The 15,554-nt window shown below is 45.1% G+C and overlaps 1 protein-coding gene across 4 annotated transcripts in view; it reads left to right on the forward strand.

Annotated features, from left to right (window-relative positions):
• Positions 1–15,554, forward strand: part of Fam107b (family with sequence similarity 107 member B) — a 209,233-nt gene that overhangs the window by 190,389 nt on the left and 3,290 nt on the right. For 3 of the 4 annotated variants that reach the window (XM_021155778.2, XM_021155779.2, XM_021155781.1), the window contains 2 exons: positions 9,294–9,477; positions 15,162–15,312. In XM_021155778.2, the coding sequence (XP_021011437.1) occupies positions 9,294–9,477; positions 15,162–15,312 (335 nt within the window). Of the gene's footprint in view, positions 1–7,147; positions 7,260–9,293; positions 9,478–15,161; positions 15,313–15,554 lie in introns of those variants that run through there. The other variant, XM_021155780.2, reaches the window with a different exon arrangement.

The raw sequence follows: 15,554 nt of genomic DNA on the forward strand, positions 1-15,554 counted from the left end.
TGCGTGCATGTGTGTGTGTGCGTGTGTGTGTGTGTGTGTAAGGCTGCTGTAGGAGACCTGAATCCTGACATTAGAAGTCTGCCTGAGGACCTGATTATGGAAACATGGGAAGGAGGCCAGGCAGCTGTGCACCATCTCCTCAGGTGATGGATAGAGATGCTTTGCTTCTGGGATTTTGATCTGATTAGATTAGTGGACAAGGATGGTCAGGAGAAATGGAGCCCAGAGAGGAGCAGGTTGGTAATTACTACTTGGGATGAGAAGTGAAGAGGGAATGAGGCTCCTGGCGGTGGAAGAGGATGGGTTTCAAATACATTGATGGACAAGAATCCAGGATGGATTGGTTCTTCAAGGATGCTTTGAGAGGACGCCACCCAAGATGGCTGTGCAATAAGGAGGTTAGAAGAAAGACACAGGATGGCTTCTGCCAATCGGAGGCTGGCATGGAAGGTGGCACAGTGGACATGTGCTTTAGCCTGGGTTTGTGTGGGTGATTGCTGCTGCAGTGGCAGCTAGTAGGGTGAGGGGTGCTGGCCTGTGGTCCCTCAGTCTGTGTCGTGTCCGGTACTTCTGTAAATAAAGAATGAGGTGAGGTGTGGCTGGACAGGTGGTCCTGAGGTGGGTGCAGAAGCCCTCAGTCAGCATGTTAGAGCCCAAGCTGGAAAAGATGGCGACTGCCCTTAGGCTTACTATAGAAATGGCTCATATGGCAATGTGAAGGGAGAGTTTGCATTGTTTTCAGATGCAATTGTGGGGGTTAGGGTGTAAGGCTCTGGACCTGTTCTTGGACACCATTGTCACTGAGGGCTAAGAAGCAATAAGCTTTGGTGCAGACCCCAAAGACTGGCTTTCTAATGCAGCAGATGGGCAACAGCTTCAACTTGGAGAAGAGGCTAAGGAGACTGTTAGCTCTAGGGAAGCCAGAAACCAATTAGTCCTGAGAACGTTTCTTGATAGGATAGGGATGGGAGCTGGAACTTGTGCAGTGTTACTGAGCAGTAGAAGAACCACATTGCTGTTTTTAGTGATGCATTTCCTGTCTTGGCTGCCTGTGGACCACACTCCTCATGCATGGACCTTGAGGGCCATGAGTACAGGACCTTTTATCTGAAAGAACCTCTGATTGGCCAAGAGTCACAACCTGCCCTCAGAGGACGATTGAGGAGGAGGATGTGTCTTAGAGTTTCTGTTGCTGTGATGAAACACCATGACCAAAAAGCTAGTTGGGGAGAAAAGGGTTTATTTGAGTTACATTTCCATACTGGTATTTACTGTTGAAGGGAGTCTGGACAGGAACTCAAAACAGGGTAGGCCTGGAGGCTAGAACCGAAGCAGAAGCGGGGAGCTGATTCCTGGCTTGCTTCCCCTAGCCTGCTTTCTTATAGAGCCCAGGACCACCGGCTCAGGGATGGCACCACCCACAATGGGCTGAACCCTCCCCCATTTTCCACTAATTGAGAAAATGCCTTACAGCTGGATCTCATGGAGGCATGTCCTCAACTGAGGCTTCTTCCTCTCTGATGACTCTAGTGTGTGTCAGGTTGACACACAAAACCAGCCAGTACAGGATGTTTGCTAAGGCTTTTCCCTTTGTGATATTTTCTCAAGAGTCCTCAGACTCAGTCATTTGCTGGCCTAATCCGTAATTGATTCCTGGGTGTGATAACCCAGTCTGTTGTTAGGACCTCGGATGATACTAAGCAGGTATTTGGCTCTGGCTTCTATCTTCATCACACCGCGCTGTGTTTCCACGTCTTCGAGTGGGCTAGCTGTCTGGTGGCCTTGCATAGATGTGCTTCTGCTTGCCAGGGCCAAAGAAGCTTTCTCCCACTGTCATACACACCTTAAAGAATTAAATAATAGTATAGCTTATCATGGCATTCTAAACTCTGCCCTTAAAGAATCTGAGCCACCTCAACATGGTCTCTCATAGCCTGCCATGTGGAGAGTTTTTATGTATGCATGTATGTATGTGTGTATGTATGTGTATTTATTTTATGATCCTGCCCTGGCTTCTGTAGGCAAGCTCCCTGCCTCTGAGCCATATCCCAGCCTAGCACTGGTGTCTTTTTTTTTTTTTTTTTTTTTTTTTTTTGCCTTGTCTTCAGATTTGTTTCTAAAGTTGTCTGAATATTCACCTTTCTTTCTAAAGGGCTTATTCAATAATTATCCTTTACTCTGACTTTGCTCATAATTGGCCAACTTTAGACACGGTGTGTTTTTGGCAGTGCCGGCAGTTGCATGGCTAGAAGGTAGAGGGAATACAGTTAGTTGTATTACCCACTAGCATTCTTGGAAAGCAGCCCAAACTTTTGCTTGCTGATTGGCACACTCTTCTGATGAAGCCACAGTACAATCTAGGGTGCTACCCGGACACACCATTCTCCTTCCTGTAGCCACGGTACAGACGTGAACAGCTTGTGGTTAATTGGCAGTATAAATTCACAGTAACACCAAAACTTGATCTTACACACACAGGCCTAGTGAACATTCTGTCAGCAACATGGAATGTAGTCTTGTAAACTATCATAGTGGCCGACAGCTCATTGCTTATCTGCTTGTGCCTTTGCATAGGGTTTCATGGAGCATTATACAAGCAATGACTCTGTGAGGAGCTCCCCTCATTTCTGTTTCCATCAACTGGTGGTTAATTCATGTTCCACAAATAAATTGCAAATCTGGACTGGGTGTACTTGTTTGTCTATAAGACCTCTGACATTTATGTCACTGGCCTATGTTCAGGACATATATTTATGCAGAGAAGATTACCAAAAAGCCTAATGAGAGAGAAGGCCACTCAGTTGAAGAGATCGGACTGAATCAAGGAGATTGGGGAAGTTCTTGAGGGTTTCTAAGGCCTTGGCAGGATGGGATCTACTCAGGGCCTGGCCTATCAGGGATTTTCTTTCTCTACTTTTTCACTTTCTGTCCCTTTCTTTCACCCTTCTGTGTCAAGACTGGAAAAAAATGACCAGAGCCATTGACTGGGCTCATCCATATTCACTCTTCCTGTCAGACTTGTAGGATGATGCAGTCATCATCCATTTTCCTGGCACCTTCATTAACGGAGAGGTAGATGTTGAACTGGTGTGTTGGGGCATGGATGGGCACTGATGGCCTCAGGTGGGTTCCACAGGACTTCTCATGCTTAGAACATGCCACAGCTATTAGATTGTTGGCTCTGATTTCCAGTTAAGAAAGTTGAGATGCGGGGTAAGCCATTTAATTAAACAAAACCACATAACTGGTGAATGACCTAAGCAAGGTTCTATCTAGGGTCACTGGTCCTCAGGCCAGCTCCTTCTCATTGTGTGCATACATGGATGGACATGTTAGGTATGCTTTATATAATAGCCAGTGGAACCTTATGGAAAGTGTATAAAGCAGACAGAATAAAAATGTTCCAAGATGCAGTGTGGTATTAACATGTATCCATTTTATTCTGTTAAGTTTAGATGTAGGATTACTATGCCTACATTTCTAATGAGATGTGAGGCCAAATTCTAATAGCATTGTAACAACAAAGTGATTCTTAGTTGATAGTCTCAACAGCAGTGTTATATAAACTGTGTTTACTGAGGTGTGTTTATTATGCCTACAGAGAAGATATCCACAGGAAAGTGCCATGTGATGATCTGTGTAACCAAACTGGTATTATTAGCACATGGAACATCATACTGCACAATTCCCCTCCTCCCACCTATGTCTTCCCTTCATCATCCATGCCTAAGGTAACATGGTATCAAACAAGGGGCTGTTTGACTGCTATTTACTTAAATTAGACACCCAGAGGGTTCTTTTGTACTATTGGCACCTGATTGGCCCTGACACTGGTCCAGTTTATCATGGCTATTGGTATGTGCTCTGACTTCTGGGTATTTTTGGTTCCCTTTCATTGTGCCTTCATCTTTCGCCATCTTCTAAATATAAAGTATGCTCCTTGTTTAAAAATACATTTGGTGGGGGAGGGGAGCTGAAAAAAAAACTGATGAGAAAGTGAGTTTGGATATTTTCCCAAGAACGTCATTATGTGGTGTTTGGACAGCAACATATTGGGAGCAGATCGGTTGCGATTATATCACTATTTTAAATGGGCCACTTGGGAATCCTAGGGTCCCCTCTAACAGTCGTAGAGCTTGGCAGAATATGAAAAAGTAACACTGCTGTGTTTATGCAGATAATCCCAGAGGGGCGCCTTTTCCCAGCCTTTCTCCTAGCAGATTTGTGTCCACAAAGGGTCCTCCAAGTATTTGTCAAATGCCTTTGGGTATCAGACGATGGCTTCTTATGGTAGAGTGAGTTTGTAGGTTCACCTCAAGGCCAGGCTGTCCAAAACACTGGCAGATGAGGCCAGTTCCTCTGGAGAGAGAGACTTGCGCTAAACTCATTTTCCTGTCTGTCTGGGAATTCAGGGGCAGAGGGAGGAGATTGCTACAGATCCAAGAAGCCCCTTCCAGTTTTCAGGCTGATCCATGCCTAAGTTTGCCAACTACCGTCTTAAGTGTTTGGGGGATCTCAGCTCCTAGCGTTTGCCAGTCTCCTGGAGCCAGTTTGGGGAATAGGTTCTCGGAAAGAATGTCTTGAAATACTTTTAGCATTCTGGGAGTAGTTGTTGCAGTTCAAAAGTTCAGTTCTTTGGGATTGACTGAATTCTGCTGTATGTGTATGCATGCATCTGGTGTATACATTGCCACGAAATAGGGAACTCTTTAAGACAGGATTCAAGTCCTGATGCTTCCAGACAGAATTGGATTAAAAAAAAAAAAAAAAACTTGGGCAAATGAAAATTGGCATATTCTCTAAATTCTGATTTTCAACCACAAAAGGTTAGGTTTTTGCATTTTGTTTGTTTTATGTACAGATGTGCAAAGATGGACCAAGAATAGCCTGATGGTGCAGCTCAGTCACAATAAGTGTGTGTTCTCTTGGCTTGGTGGGGAAAGTTGACATTGGGAATCATTATCTAACCCAGAAAAGCACTGTCTGTGGCCATTGGAATGCAATGTGTTACCTCGGTAATGTGGTAGGTAGGCCTTTTTAACTCTGCCATAAGAGTCTTGTGTTTGTAGCTTTGCTGGTAGAACTATGGAATGCTGGTCTGGGGAAAACACTTAATAGTTAAAGATGCTTATTATTAAGTGTGAGGACCCGAGTATGATCCCCAGCGTCCATAGAAAGTGTTGGGCACATTGGAGTGCACAGGCAACTACAGCACTGGGGAGGCAGAAATGGGGCAGCGGCACTGGCAGTGGTGGTGGTGGCAGTGTGGAGTCCTGTGAGCTCACGAGAGACCCTGTATCAAAAAACAAGGTAAAAGCCCCTGAGGAATGACTGTTGGATTTATCCTCTGCCCTCCACACCTAAGTCACACACACACACACACACACACATATATACAACACACAATGCATCCACGTGTACTTACTTACTGTTACTAATGAGGAAACTGTATTATTCATTTGAATTCATGATTAGAAGAAAATATGACCCAAAGAAGATAGATATCTCTAGATAAGATATGTAATGGTGTCAGCTATAGCTTGGCTAGCAACACCTCCTACTCAAGTACTCATATCCTGGGTAATAGCACATTGCTTTCACATTATTTCATTCATTTTCAAAGACAACTGGGGAGCTGAAGTCACAGAAGTTAAGGCTTGTCTAACCACTCAGTTGCATTTCTTTAATTAAGCCAGCACTGATTCTTCTTCCCTTGACTTGATACTTGATAAAAACAAAACAGCAGCAGCAACAACATAGAAAACGTACTTTATGGTCGGTCCAGTTACTTGGTCAGTAACATCAATATGATGAGAATATCTTGTGTTAATGTCAAGAAGAGATCCCTCATGTAAGGATACTTATTTCTAGACTCCCCCCTTACTCCTAGACTTTTCTATCACATCTTTAGTCTCAGCCTTCTTGGTTGCTTAATGCTCAGTGAAGAACCAACCCCACCTTGCCTCCCTGAGCGCATTTCCAAAGGCCAAGGAAGTCACGTGGCTCAGGGGCGCCCTCTTCTGGCAGCTAACCCCTGACTTGGTTACTTCTTTTAAATAATCTCCATAGAACCTCCATAGAATCCTCGGTGGCTGAAGAGGGGAGAAAACCAGTCTTTGCAATAAAGGGATGGAATGTTACATGTAGATTTCGATGCAAACTAAAAAGGGGAGATGATTCCGTAGTTGTCGGTGGCCAGAGTTTAATTACAGTCAGGACGTTAGGAAAATCTTCCTGAAAGACTTGGCCACGTATCTGCATCTGATTCGGCTTGCTGTAAAGTGGATTAGAAAGGACCATCATGCCTGCTAGGAGCAGCAGCAATGGTGAGGGCCTGCAGGTGGAGGAAGGGCCAAGGAGAGGGAAGGTGGGTACATAGTATTTATGCCAGTTCAGTCAGCGCATGGGCTTTGTGAGGACACATCGCCACATGATCAGAATTCTGTTGTCAGGCTTGAGTAACCATGGACAGGATGGCTGACAGGAAAGAGCATCAGGTAAGAAAGACAGAGATGGCTACTTCTTTGCTTTTGTTGTGGGTGCAGAGTGGAAAGCCAAGGAGAAATGCACCAATGTAGCTCCCAGCTCCTGTCCCAGCCAGCCTCTGGTAAAGCCATTGAGGACACAGGGAGACGCTACTTCCCTTTCCAGACCCCTTTACTGTAGTTTGTAGGAGGTGCACTGCACACACCTGCTTGCCCTGCAGAAGACTCTGAGCCTGCACATGGGACTTGGGCTGTGGGGCTCTTGTGCCCACCCTGACTCCAAGACACAGAAAATGAAGACAGTGCTGGCTCTGTGCTTAGATCAGAACTCATGCAGGTTCACCCTGATGATGCCCAGGGTCTTGTCTGGTAGGAGACCCCCACTTGGGTGCTTCTCACCTGACTGTTACTGTGGGGGAGAAGTCTAAGAAGCTTGACTCTAAAAGAGAAGTCACAATTATGCTGTCCACCCACTTGTGCCCCAGCTACCCCATTCTTTCCCTGCCTGCCTCCTCCCTGAAACTTTGACCTTTGGAGTCCCCTCCTGCTTTGAAAAGATGTCATGGCTTAGGATAGAGAAGCAGGTCCTTTTATGGAAGCAGGCAGCCTACTTTGTCTACTGATTAACCAGAGCGAATCTGCTCTGGGCTCTTTTAGACAGGTTGGGCTGTAGAGCGGTGCCTTGTGCATTTGAGATTTCAAGCAGACAGCACGGGAGCAGTGAAGCTAAAGTCAGGCTGGCTGTGATGGGCTCCCTCACTCACTATGTGCAAGGTTTGTGTTTCTCTCTCTGGTTAAGGCTGCAGGAGTTCTCAGTTAAATTGTCCACAGTGTCTTGGGAATGTGTGGGTTCTTTGTTATGTTTTCCTCATTTGGTAGCTCTGAGCCTTCATATTATACAGTGTTGCCTCAAATATTTAATTATGATGGAAGTTATAGCTGCTTTTATATTTTAATTGACTTGTTCTTTAGACATGTAATAGCTATATTTTCATGTTAATTTAAAAAAATTTTATAGCAATTGATGTAAAAAAGAAAAAGGTGGGCATTGCAGTTTGGCAAACCTAGGTTTTGGGATTAGTGGACAGGCAATTTGGTTTTAGCACTATGGCTCTAGCAGTATAAGTACCAGCATGGTATTTAAATCTTGTTTCTCTGAGTGTTGGTGCAGAGTCTGAGTCTTTTATTCCTATAGTTGTTGCTGGAATCAGATGGGACCCTGCATCTGCACGTGCCGTTCCCAAGGCACTGATTGATAGTTGTTGGCTGTCACTTTGCTTAGGTTTGGCTTTGATGAACTGTTAGTGACAGTTCAGGGCTTCATGCTGACATGGTTGCTTCTCTCCGGTGTCTACTTTGGAGTCTGTGGATAGATGCCCTGCTCTCTCTCGTCCCTCAACATCCACGTAGCCCCACTCCTCCCCATAACTGTCTGCTGGGTGGCCTCCATGGGCAGAAGTTAAAGGTAGGAGCTGGCATTGGACTAAGAGCGTGTGCACAGAGAAACTCTTCTCGTTCTTCTGAAGGCAGGTTTCAGACCGTCAATAGCAATTCAACATCTTGTACTTATCTGAAGTGGCTGGGATTAGAACTGGAGGAGAAGTGATCCTCCCCCTTGCAGAGAATGGGCCGAAACCTACAGTCACCCCATATCCCGGTTTATCTTGTGTCAATACCAGGGAGGTGGCAGTGCAGTGCTAGGCATGAATGTTTCAGGTGTGACTCTTCCTCCCACACAGTCCCCTGCTCTCTGACCCGCTGTATCATCTAGTCAGTGAGGAGGAAGCCGTAGTTAGCAATCGGAACTGTGGACTTACAGAGAAAGCAAGGTTGCAGTACTCTGGTATAGTCAGGCCCTTATCTGATTTTGAGTTTGAAAATCAAAGTCTCTGAACCAGGACAGGCAAGTAGGAATCTCCTGCTAATTATCATGACATCTTCATCTGGTTTGTTCTGAGCACAGGGAGCAGGGATGGATGGGGTCAGCACTAAGAATGATCTTGGCACACATGGTAATCTTGGCAATCACTGGCACCAGCCTTTGCCTGTCTTCTGTCATGGGGTCAGTCCTGGTCCTCTTGCTTCAGTCTCCAGAGGGATTTTTCTTCTGTCATGAAATGGTACTCACATTCACAGGCGTTCACGACATGTCCACAGCCCTAGGTAGTTACAGGTGTCCAAGAAAGGAGACTTTCTTTCTTTGGAGAGGAAGTCTGAGGCCAGAGGGGTTAAGTGATTGCCCAGCTCTGTCAGCACATTGCTCTGCTGTAGTTCAGAGACATGTTCTCTTTAGCCACCCCCACTGCCACTCTGTCCCAAAGGGGTCTTGCTCAAGCAAGGTCACCTACCTTCCCTTCCTCTGCTCTCAGTTCTAGCCCTGAGAATAGATGGTCAGATGGAAGAGGAAACAGACCGCCCGTTATCCACGTTGACTGCTGTAAGTTTTGTCTCTGTGCAGGCTCAGGCTTTACGGTGGTAATGTGGATTCATTTGCTAAGGTTGAGGAAAAAGCTAGTACCCAAGTGTTTCTTGTGAGCTTGCTTTTGAGATGTTGGTGGCAGGAGGTATCCTTTGTGACTTGAACTCGGGTTGTGATTGGCACTGACTGGAGTCAGGTCAGAAGACTCTTACCTTGCCCGTTGCTTTCTAGTCCTTGGAGGATTAATCAGTGGTGTCCCTGAAGTAGACACCGGAGGATGGCATGTCCTGGTATGACAGACCAGACATAGCTCTTGGGACCTTGACCATCAGTGAAAGAGTGTTGACAGAATAGGCTGCAAATGAATGTGCCTTCTCTTTGTGTTTCAGACGGCCCCCTTGAGAATATTGACCCCAAAGACTCCTGTCTTATTCCAAGAAACATCATGGCTGAGCCAGACTACATAGAAGATGACAATCCTGAGCTAATTAGGCCCCAGAAGCTAATCAACCCTGTCAAAACCTCCCGAAATCACCAAGACCTCCACAGAGAGCTTCTTATGAATCAAAAAAGGTACGTGGCTTCTGAGTGGTGTTTTCCTTCAGGAAGCTTTAAGGTGACCAGGTTTCCTTTTGAATTTACAAAGGCTGCAAGGGATTTCTGCTTGTTCGCCATGTTGAAGGCATCCTTTTACCAAGCATGGGGGAGCCTGCTGTCTCTCCACCAAGCTCCTAGGTGCAGCTGACTCTGGCAGGGTCTGACACTGTCTCCTTTCAAATGCGTGCACATTTTAAGGAGCACTTGCATTTCTTTTGTCTGTGCCTGTGCTCAGGCCTGTGGAGGACAACTTGGAGGAATCAGTTCTCTCCTTCCACCACTTGAGGCCTGGGGATTGAACTGCAAGCAGAGCTTGGCAGCAAGTGCCTTCACTTGCTGAGCCCATATGTGCATATTTTAAAACTTGGGTAGAAGAGGCGGAGTTAGGGGTAGAAGAGTCTCTGACATTTTGGGAAGTGTAGGAATCAGATTTGAGCCCTGCCTGTGCTAGTGTTTTCTAGCTGCAGAGAGACGTTTCTATAACTTTATTAGACTTAATAAACAACAATATTCTTCCTTGTGTCTTTATTAGTTTCTTTTCTGTAATATTTTAAATGTTATGTCTTTCTGTTAAATTTTTAAAGGGATGCAAAATATTCCCTGTCTTCTTGTGCAGTTAGTCAGTCAATCCTATCTCTACCCCAAATTCCTCTGGGTGCTAGGACTTGGGTCTACTGCTGCTTGCTTACGTGTTTAATGCCTGTTGTATGCAGTGTGTGTGTAAAGGCATGTGGAGACATGAGGTTGTCTCTCCTCGGTCAGTTTCCACCTTACTTCATTTTAGACAAGATGCCTGACTGAAGCTGGGGCTTTCTGGCAGGCCAGCAAGCCTCCAGTATCTCTCTGTCTCCATCTCTCAGTACTGGGGAATCACAGGTGCTTGCTCCTGAGACCAGGATTGTTTGGTTTTGATTGTGGATTCAAACTCAGGTACTTGTGCGCTACACAGCAGTCACTCCATCCAACAGAGGCAGCTTGGCCAGGATCTTAGGGCAGTTCGAATTCAACACGGAACCAGGGAACTCAAAGGGCACAACCTTTCCACACTGCGATGCCTGAGCTAATGGCAGCCTTTGGGAACAGTGAGCTAGGGCTGCCTGAAGAGTCACCTGTGGGCCTGGGATCTGTGGGTGAGAACCAGAGTTTAGACTCACATAACCTGTCTAAATGCCAGGCAAATATGATGGCCCACCTGTATAATCTCAGAACTTGAAAAGCAGAGGCAGGGGCTGTGGAACAAGCTGGCATTGGGCCAGCAGAACTGAGAAGTAGTTCACTGAAGTGAAATGCTGCCTCAACAGAGATGGACAGTGACCAAGGAAGACACTCAGTCAACCTCTGGCTTACACACACACACACACACACACACACACACACACACACACACACTCTTTCTCTCTCACACTCACACACACACTCACGTGCAAACACACCATGTGTTCAAGTAGGCAAAGAAGGAATGAGCAAAACCAGACAGAAGTACAAGGCTGCTTCATTCTTTGGAAATGGGAGACAGCTTCTGTTGCTCTAAGACCTGTTTAGCATCAATAAGATCCAGGCTACTAGTAATATTTTGGCAGAATAGTTTATTACCTGTAATCTAGAAAAATGTATGCTCAGTAGAATTAGGATTGACTTTTGCTTTATTCTTCCTTTTCACAAATTTCATTAAAACTTTTCAGCTAACATGCTTTTTAGAGATTAACTGAGTAGCCCTTCCCCCACCGTTCTCTTTAGAAAGGAATGGAGGCTAAGAGCAGACTGGCCGGTCGGAAGAATGGGAACCTCCACAAAGTTTGGCTGCTCAGTTTGGAGACCCCAACCCCACCATTTCCCCAGCACAATGCAGGCATAAGCTAAGCATTTACAAAAGATGCATAGACTTGTGTTCAGGACAGTAAGCAGCAGTCCAACCACACACTTGCTTGTACTGGGGCCAAACCCAGTGACGGCACAGAGAACTCCTGGGTAGGGGGTCCCCAGGGCTGGCACAAAGGCTGTACTCAAGGTAGAGAACTGCCCTAAAAATGCCTCACAGGGCCAGGAGAAGGCTCCTCGGGTGAAGGCTGTCACATACAGTCACATAGTAAAAGGAGAAAGGTGACTCTAGCAAGTTGTCCTTTGGCCTCCATGTGCATGTGTGTCTGTGGCCACATACCACACACACACACACACACGTGGGTGCACATACACAAACCCAAATATATGTAATAAAATGATTTTAGAAGCCTTGCAATCTCCCTTATTAAATTTAAATTAAGATAATATATATCAGGGTTTTGCCTTGGTAATGAAGTATCCTTGGCTGGGTGGCTTAAAATGCTGCAAACGTATTATGTAATTATAGAGGACAGCGCTGTCATTTGCATCCATGGATACAGAAGCTCGCTCAAAATCTTCATAATCAGCATTTGAAAAATTTTAATCTCAACATCACATAATAGAAATGAAATAAACATAGGCTTTAACTCAGTCCTGGGATAGGCTGGGGACTTCAAATTCAAACTACAACACCTTCCACAAGACTACAGTATAACTGGTGCTTCTGCAGTCTGTTTAAAGGGGAGAGCTTGGGTTAGGCATTCAACTTTTAATTTTATGAGTACTGATATATTTCATATATAAAATATGTGACCTAAAACACTAGTCCCAATTTTAGAAACTGGCTACACTCTGGCTGGAGATGTGAGAGTTGAGAGCAGGTGCTGCTCTTGCAAAGGACCCAAGCTTGGATCCCGGTCCTTATCAGGCAGGTCACAGCTATCTGTAACTCCAGCCTCAGACCTTACGTCTGTACTCCTTAGGCGCCTGTACTCACATGCACACACAGACATCTACACATAATTAGCTCTGCTCTTAGGATTGATCCCTGGACAGTCATGAAGGGGTTGGAGAGACTTAGTAATGTAGGCATCAGGGCTTGTAAGGACCCACCACTGTACAGCTGCACTGGTATAACCCAGAAAATGTTATTACTAGTTGAAGTTACTTTTGCCGGTGAAATATGGGAGATATCTGAACTTAAATTATTCATATAACTAAATTCTTAATCTTAAAATGTAATTGTCTGCAGTTTTATATTGAGACCTTATGTATTCATAAAACTGAGAAAGCCTTAATTCATTATTCCTTAGTGATACTTTTGGGTTTTGAGATGGCATTTTACTATGTAGCCCAGGCTAGCTTCCCGCTTTAGCCTTCTGAGTGCTGAGATTACAGTGTGCCTTCACACCCTCCTGGTTAATGATACCAGGAACTCATATGAGCTGTGACTATGCTGATTAAAGATTTGATTTCCTTGACACCCTGTGTGCAGTTGTGTATCTGTTCATTCTTAATAGTTGTGAAATAAATCATAAAATCATAAAAGTAATCTCCCTTCTTTCATAGGACTTAGATCAGTTTTCTTCCAATCAACTTCCTGCTATTGAAAATAGGGAAAGAGAAAATTCATTGTGATAAAAAAAAAAAAAAGTAGCCGGGCGTGGTGGCTCACGCTTTTAATCCCAGCACTCGGGAGGCAGAGGCAGGTGGATTTCTGAGTTCGAGGCCAGCCTGGTCTACAAAGTGAGTTCCAGAACAGCCAGGGCTATACAGAGAAACCCTGTCTCGAAAAAAAAAACAAAAACAAAAACAAAAACAAAAACAAAACAAAAAAAAATAATAAAGTAGGTAGAAAAGATGCCAGAATCAGTGTGTGTGTGTGTGTGTGTGCATCTGTATGTTCGTATAATTTTCCAAGAAGCATGAAATGTGAATTGGTTTGGGTTTGTAGTGACTTGTATGGCTGTGTTTAGAGAGGAGGATTTAGTGTAACCCACCTATGATAATAAAGGATACACTGTTAAAATAACACACATATCTCTTTTTCCCTATTTTTATTAGCAGGATGTTGGTTAGAAGAAAACTGATGTAAGCTCTAATGAAGGGAGATTACGTTTATGATTTTATGGTTCATTTCACAGTTATCAAGAATGAACAGGCACAAAACTGCACACAGGAGTCAAGGAAATCAGATCTTTAATTGGCATAGTTAAAGTCCACATGAGCTCTGTAAGGTTTTGCTTTGTTTTGTAACCAGAAGAACATTTTGGAAATCATTCTTTAATGTGTATTCAGCAGTGACTAGCTGATTAATCAGTATGAGTTGATAGAATCCTTAGAAACCATTGTCCCCAGAGCAGATCGATGGCCATCACCTAGGCGAGGCAGGCAGCAGTGGGGTGGGGGTGCGAAGTGTGCCTTGTAGACGAGCTGATGAGTGCACAGTTGTGCATATATGCATAGCATGAGTGTGCACAGCTGGCACACACCTGGTCTGCCTCTGATGGGGTGTTTTTCCTGCCCTGTTGTTTCATTTTTATTTGAAATATATTTAATACATTTTAGTATCAAACAGATATTGTTTATGGGTCAATGGTGTAAATAAGGAAGACAGGGAAGAGGTCCATCTAGAATCTTAGAAACCTGGGGCTAGATAGCTCCTAAAGGAAACAGAGGTGAATGGCATGCAATTTAGAATTCCTACCAGAAAGCATGCTAACAGGAGTCTGACTGTTGGATTGCCCCAAGCCTTTCATCAGGGGTCGTCTGCTTGCATGTGGTTTTCCCCCATGTACTGGCTGGTTTTGTGTGTCAACCTGACACAGCTGCAGTTATCACAGAGAAAAGAGCTTCAGTTGGGGAAATGCCTCCATGAGATCCAGCTGTAGGGCATTTTCTCAATTAGTGATCAAGGGGGAAAGGCCCCTTGTGGGTGGGACCATCTCTGGGCTGGTAGTCTTGGTTCTATAAGAGAGCAGGCTGAGCAAGCCAGGGGAGGCAAGCCAATAAAGAACATCCCTCCATGGCCTCTGCATCAGCTCCTGCTTCCTGACCTGCTTGAGTTCCAGTCCTGACCTCCTTTGGTGATGAACAGCAGCATGGAAGTGTAAGCTGAATAAACCCTTTCCTCCCCAACTGCTTCTTGGTCATGATGTTTGTGCAGGAATAGGAACCCTGGCTAAAACACCCCATTTGTAGAAATGGCCACCTAGTTTTTCTCTGAGGAATGAAGAGTTTCCCTGAAGTCTGCTCTCTTGTGTATCTCATTAAGCACACACGTGGCGTTCTGAGATAGCTGGCTGCAGTTAGGAGGAAGCCTACTCCACTTCCTTTGTCCTTCAGGAAGAGCTTAGCCTTGGATGTTATCTCTAAAGGTTTGAGAGCCTCCTTCAGGTCTGAAATATGAGAGGAGAGAGACTTCATCAGCCATTTTTCTCAACTGCTGTGCCACTAAACTCTCTTCAGAACGTGAGATTAGCGGCTGCAGTGTGACTTCAGGTGGATTTGCCTCCTGTCCTAGGCATCTTCATCTCTCTTTTGAGGATCTGCCCCACCCACTGTGTAAGCATGCTGCTGCCTGCCTTCCCCACAGTCCTGGCCTTAATGTGCTTTTAGTGCATTCATGGACGCTCTGAATTCTTTGGAAGATGCCTTTGGCTTCTCTTCCATGCAGTAAGTGTCTGAGTGCTATTGAAGAACCATTGGCTTAGCAGTAGATACTCTCTTCTGGCTAATTTCGTTTCCATCTCTTCTGCAGCTCATATCTTCAATTATATTTCTTTTCCTGAGAGATACTTCCAGTGAGATGACAGTTTTTCAATCCTTTCTTTGCCCAGAGGTCTTGCCCCTCAGAATAAACCAGAACTGCAGAAGGTGATGGAGAAGAGAAGACGAGACCAAGTGATAAAGCAGAAGGAGGAAGAAGCTCAGAAGAAGAAATCCGACCTGGAAATAGAACTATTAAAGCGACAGCAGAAGCTGGAGCAGGTAGGGCTTGAAAAAGGGGTCTGCTCTGAGAAGCAGGAATGCTGGATGCCAAGCAAGCAGAATTCCAGCAGGCCAGATGTTCGTGTTTGTACCCCGAGAGAGACAGGAGTCGAATGCAGTGGAGGGTGTACATCCCATTCAAGGCAGACACTCAAGTTCCATTGGGAACCTAAAAGAGGCATCAGAGGCCAAAGCAAACTAGAGGGGCTGGGAAGGTGGTTCAGTGGCTAAAGCATTTGGTA

The sequence above is a fragment of the Mus caroli genome, chromosome 2, assembly GCF_900094665.2.
Source record: "Mus caroli chromosome 2, CAROLI_EIJ_v1.1, whole genome shotgun sequence".
Taxonomy (NCBI): Eukaryota; Metazoa; Chordata; class Mammalia; order Rodentia; family Muridae; genus Mus; species Mus caroli.